General features: G+C 36.4%; 1 protein-coding gene and 1 pseudogene across 1 annotated transcript; one reads left to right on the top strand and one right to left on the bottom strand.

Moving 5' to 3' along the window:
* Window positions 1-6,883: 6,883 nt before the first annotated feature.
* Window positions 6,884-8,388, top strand: LOC132277655 (uncharacterized). The gene is made up of 2 exons (XM_059779492.1): window positions 6,884-7,904; window positions 8,294-8,388. Exons 1-2 carry the CDS (start codon window positions 6,884-6,886, stop codon window positions 8,386-8,388), a joined length of 1,116 nt encoding a protein of 371 aa, XP_059635475.1.
* Window positions 8,389-9,199: 811 nt separating this feature from the next.
* Window positions 9,200-15,046, bottom strand: LOC132277654 (uncharacterized; annotated as a pseudogene).
* Between the last annotated feature and the right edge of the window lie 1,408 nt (window positions 15,047-16,454).

Raw genomic sequence — 16,454 nt, 5'->3', positions numbered from 1 at the left:
TTTAGGTGCTTATGTATCTATGTGTGAAATTTGAATTACGTGATGTGTGAATTGACTAGTTGGTTTAATTTAATTATATGTTTAATTTGTATTCAATTGGCTTACTTGTTTATTTGTTTTATTTTGATCTTACTGTTGTAAGGAATTGTTTAATTAGGAATTAAGTAAATGAGTTTTTAAAATACGTTCAGAACTTAGGGTTCTTTGAGAAGTCACGTATGTTGGCCAACGTAGATTTTAAATGGGTTTTCTATGGGCCGACTAGGATTTAGTGTAGGGTTTGAATTGAACCTAGGTCTTGTGTAAACCTATAAATATAGGTATTAAGTTCTGCCTAGGGTTTTAGAACCCTATTCACGACAGTGGAGGCAGGGAAGGAATAGAGGAGGATTTCCTAGTTCGCCGGAGAAACTTAGAAGACGACGTTGGGATTTTTGAACCGAAATCTCAAAAGTACAAGAATTAAAAGTAAATTGGATTACATGTCTCTGTTATTTTCCACTGAAGGTAGCCATGAGTTATACTGCTTCTTTTATGGTTTTTTGTGTTTAACTCATAAACTAATTCACAGAACTGGATGTATAATGCATGTGAATTGATATAAATAGAGTTAAATTAGCTTGTAATACTGGAAGATATTAGTCTGGTTTGCATGTTTAGGTTCGTCTGTAGCGGTATATGTTTATATGTTTCGTTTTTGTTTATTTTAAATTCTTTCTTGTAGAACTCTGTTCTAATTAGAGTGGATCTAGGATTAATGGTTTTTACAGTATCTGGGACATTGGAACTTAGTTTTACTCAGTAAAATCAATAGAGTTGAGGATTGATCAAATTAGACGTCACTGGAGAAGACGTAGTTGAAGAGAAGAAGCAGAGAGGAGGGGAGGAGGTTCGAGGCGGCTCCATGAAAACATAGAGCTTGCTCAAAGTGCCTTAGAGGAGGCTCCAAGTGGTTTGAGCAAGTTGACCTAATAATTAGATCTAGGTCATTAAGAGAGTAATCACAATTAAAATCAACTAACTGTTTCCGCACCCTGCGTAACTCTTGTTTCACAGGAATCACCACTAACCTCGTTCACTAAACCACTAGCCTTCTTCTAATTGGGAATTATCATGTTATAAACCAATTATGTGCTACTAATTACACCAACAAGCATGGATATCAAATTCAACCATGAATTGTCTACTTAATAACAAGTAAACTAAGGTGTAGTGCAATTCATCAAGTATGAGAATAAACCATCAAATTAAGTGACAATTATAGCACACATTAATCTAGAGAGTCATATAATTAACTTGCAACCATAAGCATGGATTATCAAATACAAGCATGGATTATCTACCTAACTAGGAATTTAAATGCAATTACACTATAATTAAACTAAGACCATTAAAGTAAAGGTGTAGTGCACTCCATCAAGTATAAGCATAATCCATTAAATTAATCAACAAGTGTATCCATTAAAACCATGATTAGCCATCACTAGAACACAAGTATAACAAGGATCTAGTGTAGAGTATAATCCTCCTTTAATTACACATAGACATGCAAAATAGAGAATTAGTAAAAAGAATTGAACCACAGAAATCAAAGAAAAACCAAAGATCCACTATATTCACAAGACCAAGCATTCATTACAACAATAAATTCCCAAAGAGTAAAAGAACTAGGGTTTAGATTACAAACTTAGGGCTCAACCATGCCCTAATTAAGGAGATGTTTAGCCATTCATGGAGCGGCAATCTCTAAACATAGCATCATCTTCTTATTCTTGATCTTCAAGGTAGAAACCCTAGAAACCTTGAAGTTTTTGCCTTTTTTCTTCCCAAAACCCTAATTCTAGAGAAAGAAAACTGCTATCTAATAGTAATTGCTAACTAAATTTAGCTAACCCAATGTGTCACCTTACAAAATGGTTCAAAAACCCTTTTATACAAAACCTTTGGAGCTCAAAACAGATCAGAAATAAGCCTTAAATTGATCTAATCCCGCAGCCAAAAGTTAGGTGAAGTTCAGGCAAAACCAGGAATAAAACATCTCGCAGCTTGGCAGTTTATGAATGATTGCTGGAATTTACGAGTGATCACTCAGATTTATGATCATTCGCTCAGATGTAGCACTCTTATCTTGACAACTGGCTACTTTATCCGCTGAGCTGGCGCTGACGTGACATTACGAATGTTTGTAAAGATCTACGAACGATTGTTCATTGAACTGACGATGACACGACAGCCTTATCCGATTGCTGACGTGGAGGAACAATGACGTGGCTTTATAAATGTTTGTAAGATCTATGAATGATTGTAAAGCCATGCCTTGGCAAAATTTGGACTTTTTTTGGGTTTTTTTGAGACTTTTGCTTGACTCAAAAAGGCTGTATTGAACAAATTTTACCTTGTTTGAACCTTATTGACGTGAAATTGACAAAAACACAAATTAGGACTAAAACGGAAATGTAACATAGATGAAGGGACCAAAATACCCTAGCTTAGGGCAGAAATGTGTAATATTTCGACACTTATAACTTAGAATGAAACCTATTTTGTGTAAAGGAATTATAATTATGACAATCAGAACAAGAATTATCCCTTTTCTTTTTATAACAATAGTGTTCACTATGTCCAGTTCTACAAAAATAAGAACAATAAAGCACTTCGGAATTTGGACACATTCTTAGCTTGCATAGGCTCAACAAAAAGTTTAGGCTTAACAATAGGAACATTCAAGTTTAACCCTCTTTACTAGATGAAGCCTCAATAAAACCTACTGCAGTTTTATCACTTACCAACACTAATCATCTTATCAAGCTTAATCTACCCAAAAGTAAAACCAATTAATTTCTTTTGAGATTTTTTCAATTCAAGCTCAAGAAAATTAAATTTGGCAATAAGAGATTCTCTAACAGAATTTGCTTGACTTACCTCGTTCTTAAAGAATTTTACCTTGTCATTAAGATTTTGAATTTCAGATTTGTTCTCCTCAAGCAATTTTTGTTTTTGTTCATTCTCCTTCTTTAAGAAATTATTCTCCTTCCTCGAGGTATCTCTTTCCTTTTTCAAGGCATCTTTCTCCTTTTTCAAAGCATCCTTCATGTTTTTTACTTCTCTCAACTTTTTAGATTGCTCCTTGAAATCCTTACTCAATAACTCATATTGGGTAAGATTTCCTAAACAAAAGAATAATTATTAGCAATATCATCATCAACATGAGTAATAAAAGCAATACAAGCATCTTTATTATTTTTCTTGTCTTTCAATTTAGAAGGATCTCCTTTATTACAATTTTTATTCTTTCTGTTTTTAAAAAACCTTTTAACACTTTTAGACATGAGAGCTATTTCATCATCACAATTTAACTCATCACATACAAAATCCAATTCATCCTTATTCAAAGGATTTTCCATCATAAATTTTTGAACAACAAAAATAATTTTATTTTTCCAAAAACAAAAACAATTTTATTTTTCCAAAAAAATAAAAGTTCCACAAGGATTAACTCAATGTGTAGAGGTTGGTTCTGATACCAATTTGAGAATTGTGTAGCGGAATATTACTTGTGTAAAAAGATTTAGATTTAAAAAACAGATATGTGTCTTTCTATTTTAAACAACTTCACTTATTTTAGCAATTAATCAATTAATCTCAGGCAAGATAAAATAAAGTAAAGTAAAGCAAGTTGAGAGATAACACCAGGATTTTTAGCGAGGAAACCCCAATTGGTAGATAGAGTAACTATTATTGGAAAACCTTGTGGACTGTGCAGTCCAAAGTAAGCCGATCTATTATGCTTAATATAACGTACAATGGACTTTGACTTAGGTTCACATCCTATCGTTCTACCAAACACTAATTGCTAACAATCTTCTGGCTTTACGACGTTTTGTCTAACAGCTCTTAACCTTAGGCTTACTCTTGATCTCTGTAGAAGAATTGCTAGTAAATCAAGCAACACTTCTCGAATACTTTGACCCTTTCAAAGTGTGGTTGCTTCACCTCTGTTCTTCAAGATTTGAATTTGATGTAAAAGAAGTAGATTTGCTTTCTCTGATTATTGTAGATACAATATTCAATAAACTTTGAACATGATCACGAATTTGAACAGTACTTTAAAATCACTCTTGTGTTTATGTGTGTGTTCTAGAAATAAAGACAAAAAAATCATATTTGATTTTCTGCAAAATATCTCTCATACAGGCTTTTTATGAATCAGAAGATGTAATGCAAAAGCCGTATCAACCTAGATGAATATCAAGGTTTATATAGAATGTTTCAAAAACCTAGATATGCATAGGTAAAGGTAATTTTCATGCATAGAACTTTTGGAAAGAATTCTATACCAAATAGGAAGTTAAAATAAAACTGGAAACTAGAATCCTAAATTGTATCAGCATGTGGAATTGGTTGCCAACTTTAGAACCGGTTCCCAAAGGACAGAATGTAATTCTTTGAAGCACAGGTTCTAGAACGGGTTCCAGAATTTGGTACCAGTTCCCACCTAACAGAATTCTTAAGGAATGTTTAAAACTTGGAAAAATCCCTATTTTGGCAACATCGAAAAACATAACATGTATGTATAGTGTCCTAAGTGGGAAACAACTTCCTAAAGTGTTGTTCATACCTTTTTCGTAGATCATAGTTTATCAAATTTGAACAACCTTCGAATTTTGTAGCCGATCTCGATCTTGATTTTATAACTTGAAATTACAACTCGATCGGACTTATTTTGACACCGAAATTAGCCGATTACAAAAATCACAATGAGAACTATTGTGGTTTCTTCAATATTAGTCTCAAAACTGGCCATACCCATTGTAGAAATCTTTTTCGCCCCTTGTCAAAAGTCACATTTCTTGTTGCTAAAGTAGTCATTTCTCATTAAATTATTTTTATTATCTTCTTTCTTATTTAATTATTTTTTATACCATTTACCATTTTATTAGTAGTGTCAATTTATCATAACAATGAAAAAATAAATAGATTTTTTTGGGTAAATAAAAAATTAAATAAATAGAGTTGTAACTACAAATTTCAAAAATGATTAACTTATTAGTATTAAAACTTTACTATTAAAAATAAAATTTATTATATTCGGTATAAACTTTGTAACAATAACTTATTTTTCATACATTATATTCATAAAAAAAATTAATAAATTACTTAAATTAAAAATAAATAAAAATAAAAATAAAAAAAGCCATTATTATCATAGTTCCCACAACTATGCATTAAACAGCTAACTTTTTCTTTCTTTATTTTTTTTTTTTCCCGTGAATCAAACAGCTATTTTAGCTTGTACCATACGTGGAGTGTGTGTGTATATAAATATATATTTAGAATGTTTTCTACCACGGTCAAAAGCCATGGTAGAAAGTGAGTTTTATACCAAGGTTAAATGTCGTGGTAAAAAACATGTTTTCTACTATGGTTAAATGTCGTGGTAAAAAGCATGTTTTTTACCACGGTTAGTACTGTGGTAGGAAGTACGTTTTCTATCACGATAAAGAACCGTGGTTAAAAGTCATACATTTGCTACCACAGCTAATACCACCACAATTCAAAATCGTGTTTTAAAGCTTTTTCCACCGTGGTTAAAAACAATTTTTTATGTAGTTATACACCTAGTTAGTTAATTCACGTATGATACGCGAATTAAACGCGTACGTATGAATTTTGGGAAAATACTTCCGTTTGCCAATTATAGTTGAAAGATACAGTAAAATACGCGTTTTTTTCCATTACCCCGTATCTAACGCGTTTATTCGTTTATTCGTTTTAGTCGCTCCGTTTAATTCGTAACCTAATTATTTTATTTTCTTTTCGTTCACAAACTTCACGTTTCTAATAACCTATTTTTCTAAAATACAAATTACCGTCTTTTCTATCCTTTTTTGCTTCTATAACCATTATCTTTCGCGCTATCAAAATAATATTATTTGTGCAATCGTGGAGAAGGTTGTGACCATTCTCTCACTCAGTTGTTCTACATTCAAGGTATCACTTTTTTCTTCTTTTTTTCTTTTTTTTTTTTTAATCTCTTATTGTTGTCACTCCATTGTATGATCTTTAATCAAAATAATGAAAGATATATATATATACTTGTGGAATACTATAATGTTGAAGAATTATAAGTTTTTATTGATATTTGTAGATATTTATAGATTTTTTATTTTGTTGTGAGATCTTTTAAATTTTGTTTGTATCTTTATTGTTATTATTTTAGAAGTTTGTAAATCACCACACTCCTTAGATGTTTTAGTAGAGTATCACATTATATACTTATGAATTTATTATAAATATATAGGCTATTAAGGAAAGATGTGAAAAAAGAGGGATGCATTTTGGGATCACGTCGAACAATTACAAGGTCGTTTCATGTGTAAGTATTGTAACTTAAACTATCCTGGAGGTATTTCAAGAGTCAAATCACACTTATCTTGGGTAAAAGGTAGAGACATTGAAATTTGTTCAAAAGTACCGCAAGAGGTTCAAGCAGCTGCATTTTTAGCAATTGGTGGTCCGAACAAAAAAATTAAAACTACAGTTACTCCAATTGATGTTGAGCAAGGTGGGTCTGTTAATTTTTCCTCTTCATCTTCAAAGGGCTTACAACAATCTATCATGCTAGAAACAATTAAGAAGATGGATAAGAGTGAGGTGGATAAAAAAACTTGCCAAGCACATTATTTTGAATAATATTTCATTTAATGTGGTTCAGACTCAATCTTTTATTGATTTCATGAAAAGTGTTGCTGAATTTGGGTCAACATACAAATTACCTAGTTACTCAACTTTACGCACAAAGCTAATACCAGATTCTAGGACATAAGTAGAGGCATACATTGGGAATGTGAAGAAAACTTGGGTTGCTACAGGTTGCACACTAATGTCAGATATATGGAGTGATATGAAGCAACGTGCATTTATCAACATAATTGCATATTCACCTGGTGGGGCAGTATTTATGAATTCATTTGAAATTTCAAAGGATAAAAAAACAGGTGTTTATCTAAAAGATATTATGTCATCAGTAATTGAAGATATTGGACCTAATCACGTTGTGCAGTCCATTACTGATAATGCATCAAATTTTGAATCAGCTGGTGACATGTTTATGGGTAAGTACCCTCGTATGTATAAAACACGATGTGCTGCTCATGGAATTCAGCTACTATTGAAAGATATTTATTCTGAAGTTTTGTGGATACATGATATTATTGATTATGCAAAATTAATTGTGACATATTTGTACAAGCACACTATTATTTTGTCATTAATGAGAGAGCACACAAATCATAAAGAACTCAAACATCCTTGTGCGACTAGATTTGCCTCCAATTTTTTGATAGTTCAATCAATTTTAGAAGTTGAAGATGGATTGCGATTACTTGTGGCATCTTCTGAATGGAGGGGGTTGGATTACAACAAAAGAGGGATAGGACTAAAGGTTGCTAGTATTATTCAAAGTGTTGAGTTTTGGAGTAAAGGGAAAGAAGTAATACAAACTCTAGAGCCTTTAATTAGAGTTCTTCGTTTGGTTGATGGAGATGGTTCAACTGCAGGATATTTGTATGAGGTGATGGAAAGAGCAAAAGAAACTATTAAACAACGTTGTTGTATTAATCAAGCTAATTACATGCAGATATGGGTGGTATTTGAAAAATGGAGAATTGAAAATGTAATCCACCCAATACATGCAGCTGCTGCATTTTTAAATCCTGCCTTCATGTGTAGCGAGGACTTCAGAGAAAATCATGAAATGAAAGACGGTATAGATTTTATGTTAGGAAATTTTATTATTGAAGAAGAAAAGGAAGATTTTATTCGAGAACTGCAATTTTACCGTATGAAGACCACAACTTTATTCACAAATACAACAAAGACAATGTTGAAAACATCTCATCCTCGTAAGTTTTTATTTTTATTTTTTAAAATATCTTGTTAAAATTATAATAAGCTTTATATATTTAGTTTTATTATTATTATTATTATTTTTTATTATGTGTTGGAGTTTGGTGGGATTATTGTGGGGATTGTCTTCCTGTGCTACAAAAGTATGCCATTCGTATATTGAGTTAGCCTTGCAGTTCTTCTTCATGTAAGAGAAATTGGAGTGCTTGGGAAGCTGCGCAAACAAAGAAAATGAATAGGTTGGCACCTACAATGTTGGACAATCTTGTATACGTAAGAATGAACACAATGATTATGGAAAAATTCAAAACACTCGAAGCACAAGATTTGGAGCCAATTAATCTTGACAAACTTAGTGACAATCTTGAATATGTTGATCATGAAGAATTGGAGGATTATTCCTTAGAGCCAACAGATGATGTTTCTAGTGATATAGTCACCAATAATGAAGATCTTTCTTGGTTAGATGGTGTTATCTAAATTTAGAACAATTTTTTATTTTTATTTTGGGTAACATAGTTGATTATTTGAATTAGAATTTTTTTCATTAATTTTGTGATGAAATTGATCATGTTATGGACATATGGTTATTGTTTCATTATATTTAGATAGTTTTTTTTTATTTTATTTTATGATTATTATGATAGTGTCAATTGTAATATATTTATTTTATTATTTGTTACATATTATTTATTTTCCTTACAAATATATGATATATAAGAAAATAATAAGATGTGTATAGCCGAATTTTTGATCCCGAATTTCTAGTGTATATAACGTATTATACACGTACGTATTCGTATTCATATTTTTACGTTTTCGTATTTTTTTGCCTAATTTTTTAAACGTATTTTTTGAAAAATATCGAATTATACTCGTACATTTCCGTACCCGTATTTTTTTCGTACCGTATTTTACTAATTATGGTTATACATTCATAAACCAAAAATACAAACCAAATAAATTGAATCCTTAGGATTTGAATCAAATTGTAATTATCTTATATTTAGTGGTTATAATCAGTCATATTGTATCCGAGGAAGGAAGTGAAGTTGTGAAATCATAATATGAATTTGATAGAAGAAACCACTTGTTCAGAATATGAATTTGATAGAAAAGACCATTTGTGTAACGACCCTAGCTGATGCCAAAATTTAAAAAAAAATCGGCATAACCTCCCCTAAAAATGGGCCTTCAACAACCTGTCCCAATATACAAAACACATAAAATCATCTAGCATCCCATTCATCCGTTCATTATACCTTAACATAGTTCCTTTCATGGAAACATATACCATAATTCCACTAGTTTCATTTACATCAAACAAAAGATAAGTTCGTTCTTAAGTTACAAGGCCATGAATATTAACTTAGTTACATTTCCACAACTACAAATATACATAGAACGGTCAAAATACAAAATAGCAAACAACCTCCTAACAACTTTCAAGCTTGAGGTGGATTATCGTCCACCAGTTCATTTCCAAAACCTGAAAAAAATAATATAAATAGTAGGGTGAGCATAAAGTTCAGCAGGTGACACTTAAGACACACATCTTGTGTCCTTGTGAATCCAAACAAAGCATAGGCCAATAGGAAATGGGGATTATACAATGTCGGGAAATAATACAGCATAACGATTCAATGTCAAGTATATCCAACGCAATGGTATGAGATGCAATGCATACTAGTGTCGCTCCCCATTTTCATAATCCAAAACATCATTTCCAAACTGTTAATACAGCCCGCCCCTTGGTAGCCCCGCCGCGACACGAGAGGGGGATTGGCTAGTGTCCCTGACCCTTGGTAACCCCGCGGCGTCATTATGGGGCCCAGCTAGCTCAACTACGCTAGGGCGACTCCCTAGTCCCCTCTAAGCTATATTAACCTCTGGCCCGTTGGTAACCCCGCAGTGACCGGGTTTCGCATAAAACCATTTCATCAAAAACACTTCCCTAAAATTCCCCATATTTATTTCAAGAACAATTTCTCCCATTTCATGCAAACCCAATGGTATGTGCATGTATCTATGTTCCATACATTCAATGTCATGGCATTTAAAATTCTACACCACAAAATTAAACATTCAACATGTTCAACATCTCCCAAGTAATTATTAACACATTAAGATACATCAAAATACATTTAAGCATGCTTTACACATAAAACAACTCACATTCAAATACATGAATTTCTCTAGACAACATTTAAAATAATCATTGATACAATTAACTTCTAATTAAGCATTTTTGGCATAACAAATTATTACAACTCACAATGGAACAAGCGGTAGTGGATTAAGGTGTCCCTACCTCAAATTTGCACAAAACCCTTAAAATGGGTCTTGAATTTCGAACTCCAAGAAGGGCACCAAATCTGGAATTGTTCATATGGATGCGTAGAGCTCGTCGTGGGCTTCGTTTTGCCTCAAACGGCACCTAAATCCGCCAAGTAACGAAGAATAAATCTTGCCTCGAAGATTGGGTTGAAAAAGAAAAGAAAATGAAATAGAAAAATTGAGAGAGAGATAGATACGGGGAGAGAGAAAGAATGAGAGACCAAAAATGGTCTCTAGCCACTTAAGGCTTAGTGGTGGGACCCACCAAAAATTCTTTTCTTTTCTCTTTTTCTTTTTCTTTTTAATTTACAGACATTACATTCTCCCCAACTTTAAAAGATTTCGTCCCCGAAATCAAGACATACCTGGAGAAGAAAATAACTCTGGATACTTGGAGCGAACCTCCTGTTCGAGCTCCCAAGTAGCCTCCTCGACTCCGTGGTGTCTCCAAAGGACTTTCACCATTGGTATCGTCTTGTTCCTCAACACCTTTTGTTGTATGTCAAGAATCTGAACTGGTCCTTCCTCGTAGGAAACATCCTCATCAATGTCTACATCAACCCAACTCAAAATGTGAGATGGATCTGGCTCGTACTTCCGTAACATCGATACATGGAAAACATTGTGGACCCTATCCAACTGTGGTGGCAAAGCAAGTCTGTAGGCAACCTCTCCTACACGGTCCAAAATCTCAAATGGTCCAATGAATTGTGGAGACAACTTGCCACTTTTCCCGAATCTCATCAATCCCTTCCGTGAGAAACCCGAAGAAAAACGTGGTCTCCCACCTCAAAGGATAACGACCGTCTCCGCTTATCCGCATAACTCTTCTGTCGGCTCTGAGCTGTAAGTAACCTCTGTCTTATCAACTTAATCTTCTCAGTAGTCTTGAGTACAATGTCAGGTCCTAAGGCGGCTGTCTAGCCTACCTCAGTCCAACAAACAGGAGACCTACAAGGTCTACCATACAACGCCTCAAATGGAGCCATTTGAATGCTCGCCTGATAACTGTTGTTGTAGGCAAATTCAATAAGTGGAAGGTGATCCTCCCAACTACCACCCAAGTCAAGCACACATGCCCAAAGCATATCCTCCAAAATCTGGATAGTACGCTCTGACTGACCGTCAGTCTGTGGATGGAATGCCGTACTCAGGTGCAACGCTGAGCCAAACGCTGCTTAAAGTCCTTCCCAAAACTTCGAAGTGAACTTAGCATCCCTATCTGAAACAATGGTTACTGGAACTCCATGCAACCTTACAATCTCCTTCACATAAAGAACACCAAGCTTCTCTGCATCATCTGTTGCCTTAATAGGCAAAAAGTGAGCCGTCTTGGTCAATCTGTCAATGATGACCCATACGGACTCATTGCCCCTTCGTGACCTTGGAAGACCTGTCACAAAATCCATAGCAATATGCTCCCATTTCCATTGCGCTACAGGTAATGGTTGCAACAAACCGGCTGGTCTCTGATGCTCGGCCTTCACCAGCTGACAGGTAAGGCATCTAGCCACAAACTGTGCAACATCTTTTTTCATCCCGTTCCACCAATACTGACATCTCAAATTTTGATACATCTTGGTACCACCTGGATGAACTGCAAAGCGGGAAGTGTGAAACTCCCGTAAGACGTCCTCACGATAAACAGTAGGAACCACCAACAAACCCCTGAACCGTAGACCCCCATCTGTATACAAAGCCCAATCTTTCACTGTCTCACTACTGGAGATCAAAACGTGAATGGCATCTAAATCCGGGTCCTGTCTCTGTGACTCAATCACTCGTACAACAAGAGTAGACTGAGCCATAAGACTAAACAAGAATGCCGGCTCGCTGTCAACATCATCATCAAAACAATACAATCCCATCTCTACCAAATCCTTAAGCATCTTCCACTTCCGAATAACCAGACAGGCCAAAGTTCCACGAGATTTTCGGCTTAAGGCATCTGCTACCACATTTGCCTTGCCCGGATGATACTGCAAGTCAAAATTATAATCTTCCAAGAATTCAACCCATCTTCTCTGTCTATTGTTCAAGTCCTTTTGGGAGAAAAGGTATTTGAGACTTTTATGATCCGAGTACACCTCAAATCTTTCACCATACAAGTAGTGTCTCCAACACTTCAAAGCAAACACAACTGCCGCCAACTCCAAATCATGAGTAGGGTAGTTGTACTCGTGAGTCTTCAACTGTCGAGACCCGTAAGCCACTACTCTACCATCCTGCATCAACACACACCCTAAACCATCACGTGAAGCATCACAATAGATCACATAACCCAAGCCACACTCAGGTATCACCAACACTGGAGCCATAGTCAATCTTGTCATCAATTCCTGGAAAAATGACTCACAGGCTTCATTCCATGCAAACTTAATCCCTTTCCGGGTTAAACGGGTCATAGACGCCGCCAAACGGGAGAAATCTTTCACAAATCTCCGGTAGTAACCCGCTAGACCAAGAAAACTATGATCTCAAACACATTCTTGGGTTGGTTCCAATTCAAAACAGCTTCAATCTTTGATGGATCAACTAACACTCCGCCTTCTGAAACAACATGTCCCAAAAACTTCTCCTCTTGTAGCCAAAACTCACATTTCTCATATTTGGCATACAACCGGTGCTCCCGCAAAATCTGTAAAACAATACTTAAATGGATCTCATGTTCCTCCCGAGATCGTGAATACACAAGAATGTCATCCACGAAAACTACCACAAACTGGTCCAAGTAATCGTGAAAGACGCGGTTCATTAAGTCCATGAATGCCGCTGGAGCATTAGTCAAGCCAAAAGGCATAACAAGGAACTCATAGTGTCCATACCGTGTACGGAATGTTGTCTTCGGGATATCCTCATCCCTAACCCGCAACTGATAATGGCCAGACCTCAAGTCAATCTTAGAGAAACAACTAGCTCCCCTCAACTGATCAAATAAATCATCTATCCTTGGCAAAGGATACTTGTTCTTGATGGTGGCGCGATTCAACTTCCGATAATCGATGCACAACCTCAAAGAACCATCTTTCTTCTTAGCAAACAAGACCGGTGCGCCCCATGGTGACACACTCGGTCGGATGAAACCTTTCATCCTCAAATCATCAAGCTGTCTTTTTAATTCCTCCAATTCAACTGGTGCCATACGATACGGTGCCATAGAAATCGGCGTGGTACCTGGCATTAACTCAATAGAGAACTCCACTTCTCGGTGTGGAGGCAACTCTGTCAAATCCTCCAGAAACACATCCAGAAAATCACGAACAACTGCAGGATAATATTCTTCCACAACATCATCCTCTTCGGCTATAAGGGTAGCCAAAAAGTAATCACCACGACTCCGTCCATGAATTCTATAAAATGATGAAATGTGGGAATCACTCCGATCTCCCATGAAAAAGAAACAATCTCCCTCGGGAGTACAAACTGTAACCTTTCCTCTGAAACAGTCAATCGTGGCATGAAAAGAAGCTAACCAATCTATCCTGAGAATGGCATCAAATCTAGTCATTTCTAGGAGGATAAGGTCAAACACAAAAGTCCGCCCGGCTATCACAATGGAACAATCCCTCACGACTCGGCTCAAAGACACTGAAACTCCAACTGGCGTATCGACACATAACGCCCGATCCATAAAACTAACCTCTAACCCCAATGCAAGTGCAAATGATGATGAAATGAAAGAATGAGATGCACCATAATCAAACAAAACACGAGCCCAAGAACCAAACACTGAAAATATACCTCGGAGAACTGAAGATCTAGGAGATGCATCAGTCGATGATGCAAGGGCAAAGACACGCCCCTACGGTGCCTGTGCCTATGAACCACTAATCTGAACACCAGACTGTTGTGCCGACACAGTAGGAGTATCCCTCTTAGCTGGTTGTGAACCCTGAGAAGACAAGGCAGGCTGTGGTGGTGGCGACGGTGGTCTGAAATCTGATTGAACCGTTGCCGACTGTAACGGCCTCTGCCGTGACCCTCTACCACTAGTGGTGCCTGCTCCCTGACTCGGACAGTCCCGAATCAAATGGCCCTGCTGGCCACACCCATAACAAGCCTTCGGAGCTGAAGAAACTGAAGTCAATCTCATAGAACAACTGGACTTGTAATGCCCAGGCTGCTGACATTGAAAGCAAACAACTGCATTCCTATCAGACCCAGCTGGCAACGGAGTGGTAGGAGCAGATCGTGCAGACTGCTGTCCCTGAAACTGAGATGGACCGCCCTTGTTCCTTTTCCAAGAAGATCCTTCTGAAGATGGCCCTGCACCCCTCTTTTGCTGCAACTGTTCTCTTCTTGCATCCTTCTCTTTATTATCAGCTTCCAGCATCAAAGCCCTTTCCACTGCTTCAGAGTAAACCTTAATGAACTGTGCCATGATCAACGGCCTCATCCGATCATTAAGACCAGAAACAAACTTCCGAGTCTTGTTAACTTCATCTCTCACCATTTCTGGAGCAAAGCGAGAAAGTGAAGTGAACTTGTTTTCATATTCTGCTACTGACATGCTCCCTTGGATAAGGTTATGAAACTGGTCTTGTAACTCCCATCTTTTGGAAAGCAGAAAGTACTTTTCATAAAACAATTCCTTGAACTTGTCCCAACTCATCTCTTCCACCTTGTATCAGCTCGGAACCGACTTCCACCATAATTTAGCATCCTTAGCAAACTTATAAGTAGCTAGGATGATCTTCAAATGATCCTCTGTCACATCCATAGAAGTCAATTGAGTTTCAACTTGCTCCATGTAGTCATCTGCTATCATTGGATCCACACCGCCCTCAAACATAACCGGCATCAGCTGAGAAAACCCCTTAATAATCTTGAGACGCTTCTGAGCTGGCGTCTCCTCAACTTGAACTGTAGGTTGTGGTGCCGACTACGACTGAGTAGCAATCGTTGCCCTCACGACATTTTGCAACAAACGATTAAACTCCAGTGCCACAGAACCTTCACCCACTTCTACGAGTGCTTCAACATTATCCCTCCTTGTGGGGACAGTTCTCGGGGGAATCAAGTCCCTAAGAAGTGTGTCCTCATCATTTAGCTCCTCCAGATTGGAGCTGGAGCTCTCGCCAACATCACCCCTAATAGGTCTAGGGCCAACTTCCCTGATTTCCTCACGCCGTGATATCGTTCTATAAAACAAAGGAAACAATTCAATAACGATAACATTAAGGTCCAACCGTGAACAACCCAATGCAAAAACATACTGTACAAACGTTTAGCATGTAATACTATGCAATGAACACATTAATGTAAGCATATAAACACAAAAGCACGTAAGTAAGTAAGCAGTTAAGCATGCTTTTTCACATAGTAAAACACTTTTCCAAACAAGGAAATAACAATGCAAATGACTTCCCAGACAACCCTAGGCAAGCCTCTACCCGTCGCCCTAATGATATTCGAACCATCGCTCTGATACCAAATTTGTAACGACCCTAACTGATGCCAAAATTTTAAAAAAATTCGGCATAACCTCCCCTAAAAATGGGCCTTCAACAACCTGTCCCAATACACAAAACACATAAAATCATCTAGCATCCCATTCATCCGTTCATTATACCTTAACATAGTTCCTTTCATGGTGGAACATCCACACACCAATTAATCTAAATTATCATAATTACAGTCCTAAAATACAAGATTAATATTTAAAGTCCCTGTCCTACAACGTTACATGATACAATTGCATAGAAACATATACCATAATTCCACTAGTTTCATTTACATCAAACAAAAGATAAGTTCGTTCTTAAGTTACAAGGCCATGAATACTAACTTAGTTACATTTCCACAACTACAAATATACATAGAACGGTCAAAATACAAAATAGCAAACAACCTTCTAACAACTTTTAAGCTTGAGGTGGATTGTCGTCCACCAGTTCATTTCCAAAACCTGAAAAAAATAATATAAATAGTAGGGTGAGCATAAAGCTCAGCAGGTGACACTTAAGACACACATCTTGTGTCCTTGTGAATCCAAACAAAGCATAGGCCAATGAGAAATGGGGATCATACAATGTCGGGAAATAATATAGCATAACGATTCAATGTCAAGTATATCCAATGCAATGGTATGAGATGCAATGCATGCTAGTGTCGCTCCCCATTTTCATAATCCAAAACATCATTTCCAAACTGTTAATACAGCCCGCCCTTTGGTAGCCCCGCCGCGACACGAGAGGAGGATTGGCTAA

Source organism: Cornus florida, unplaced genomic scaffold (assembly GCF_030987335.1).
Source record: "Cornus florida cultivar Cherokee Brave unplaced genomic scaffold, ASM3098733v1 CherokeeBrave_3.0.0_Hap2_Chr10, whole genome shotgun sequence".
NCBI classification, from domain to species: Eukaryota; Viridiplantae; Streptophyta; class Magnoliopsida; order Cornales; family Cornaceae; genus Cornus; species Cornus florida.
The sequence above is the reverse complement of the archived record's forward strand: the minus strand, read 5'-3'. Positions and strand labels throughout refer to the sequence as shown.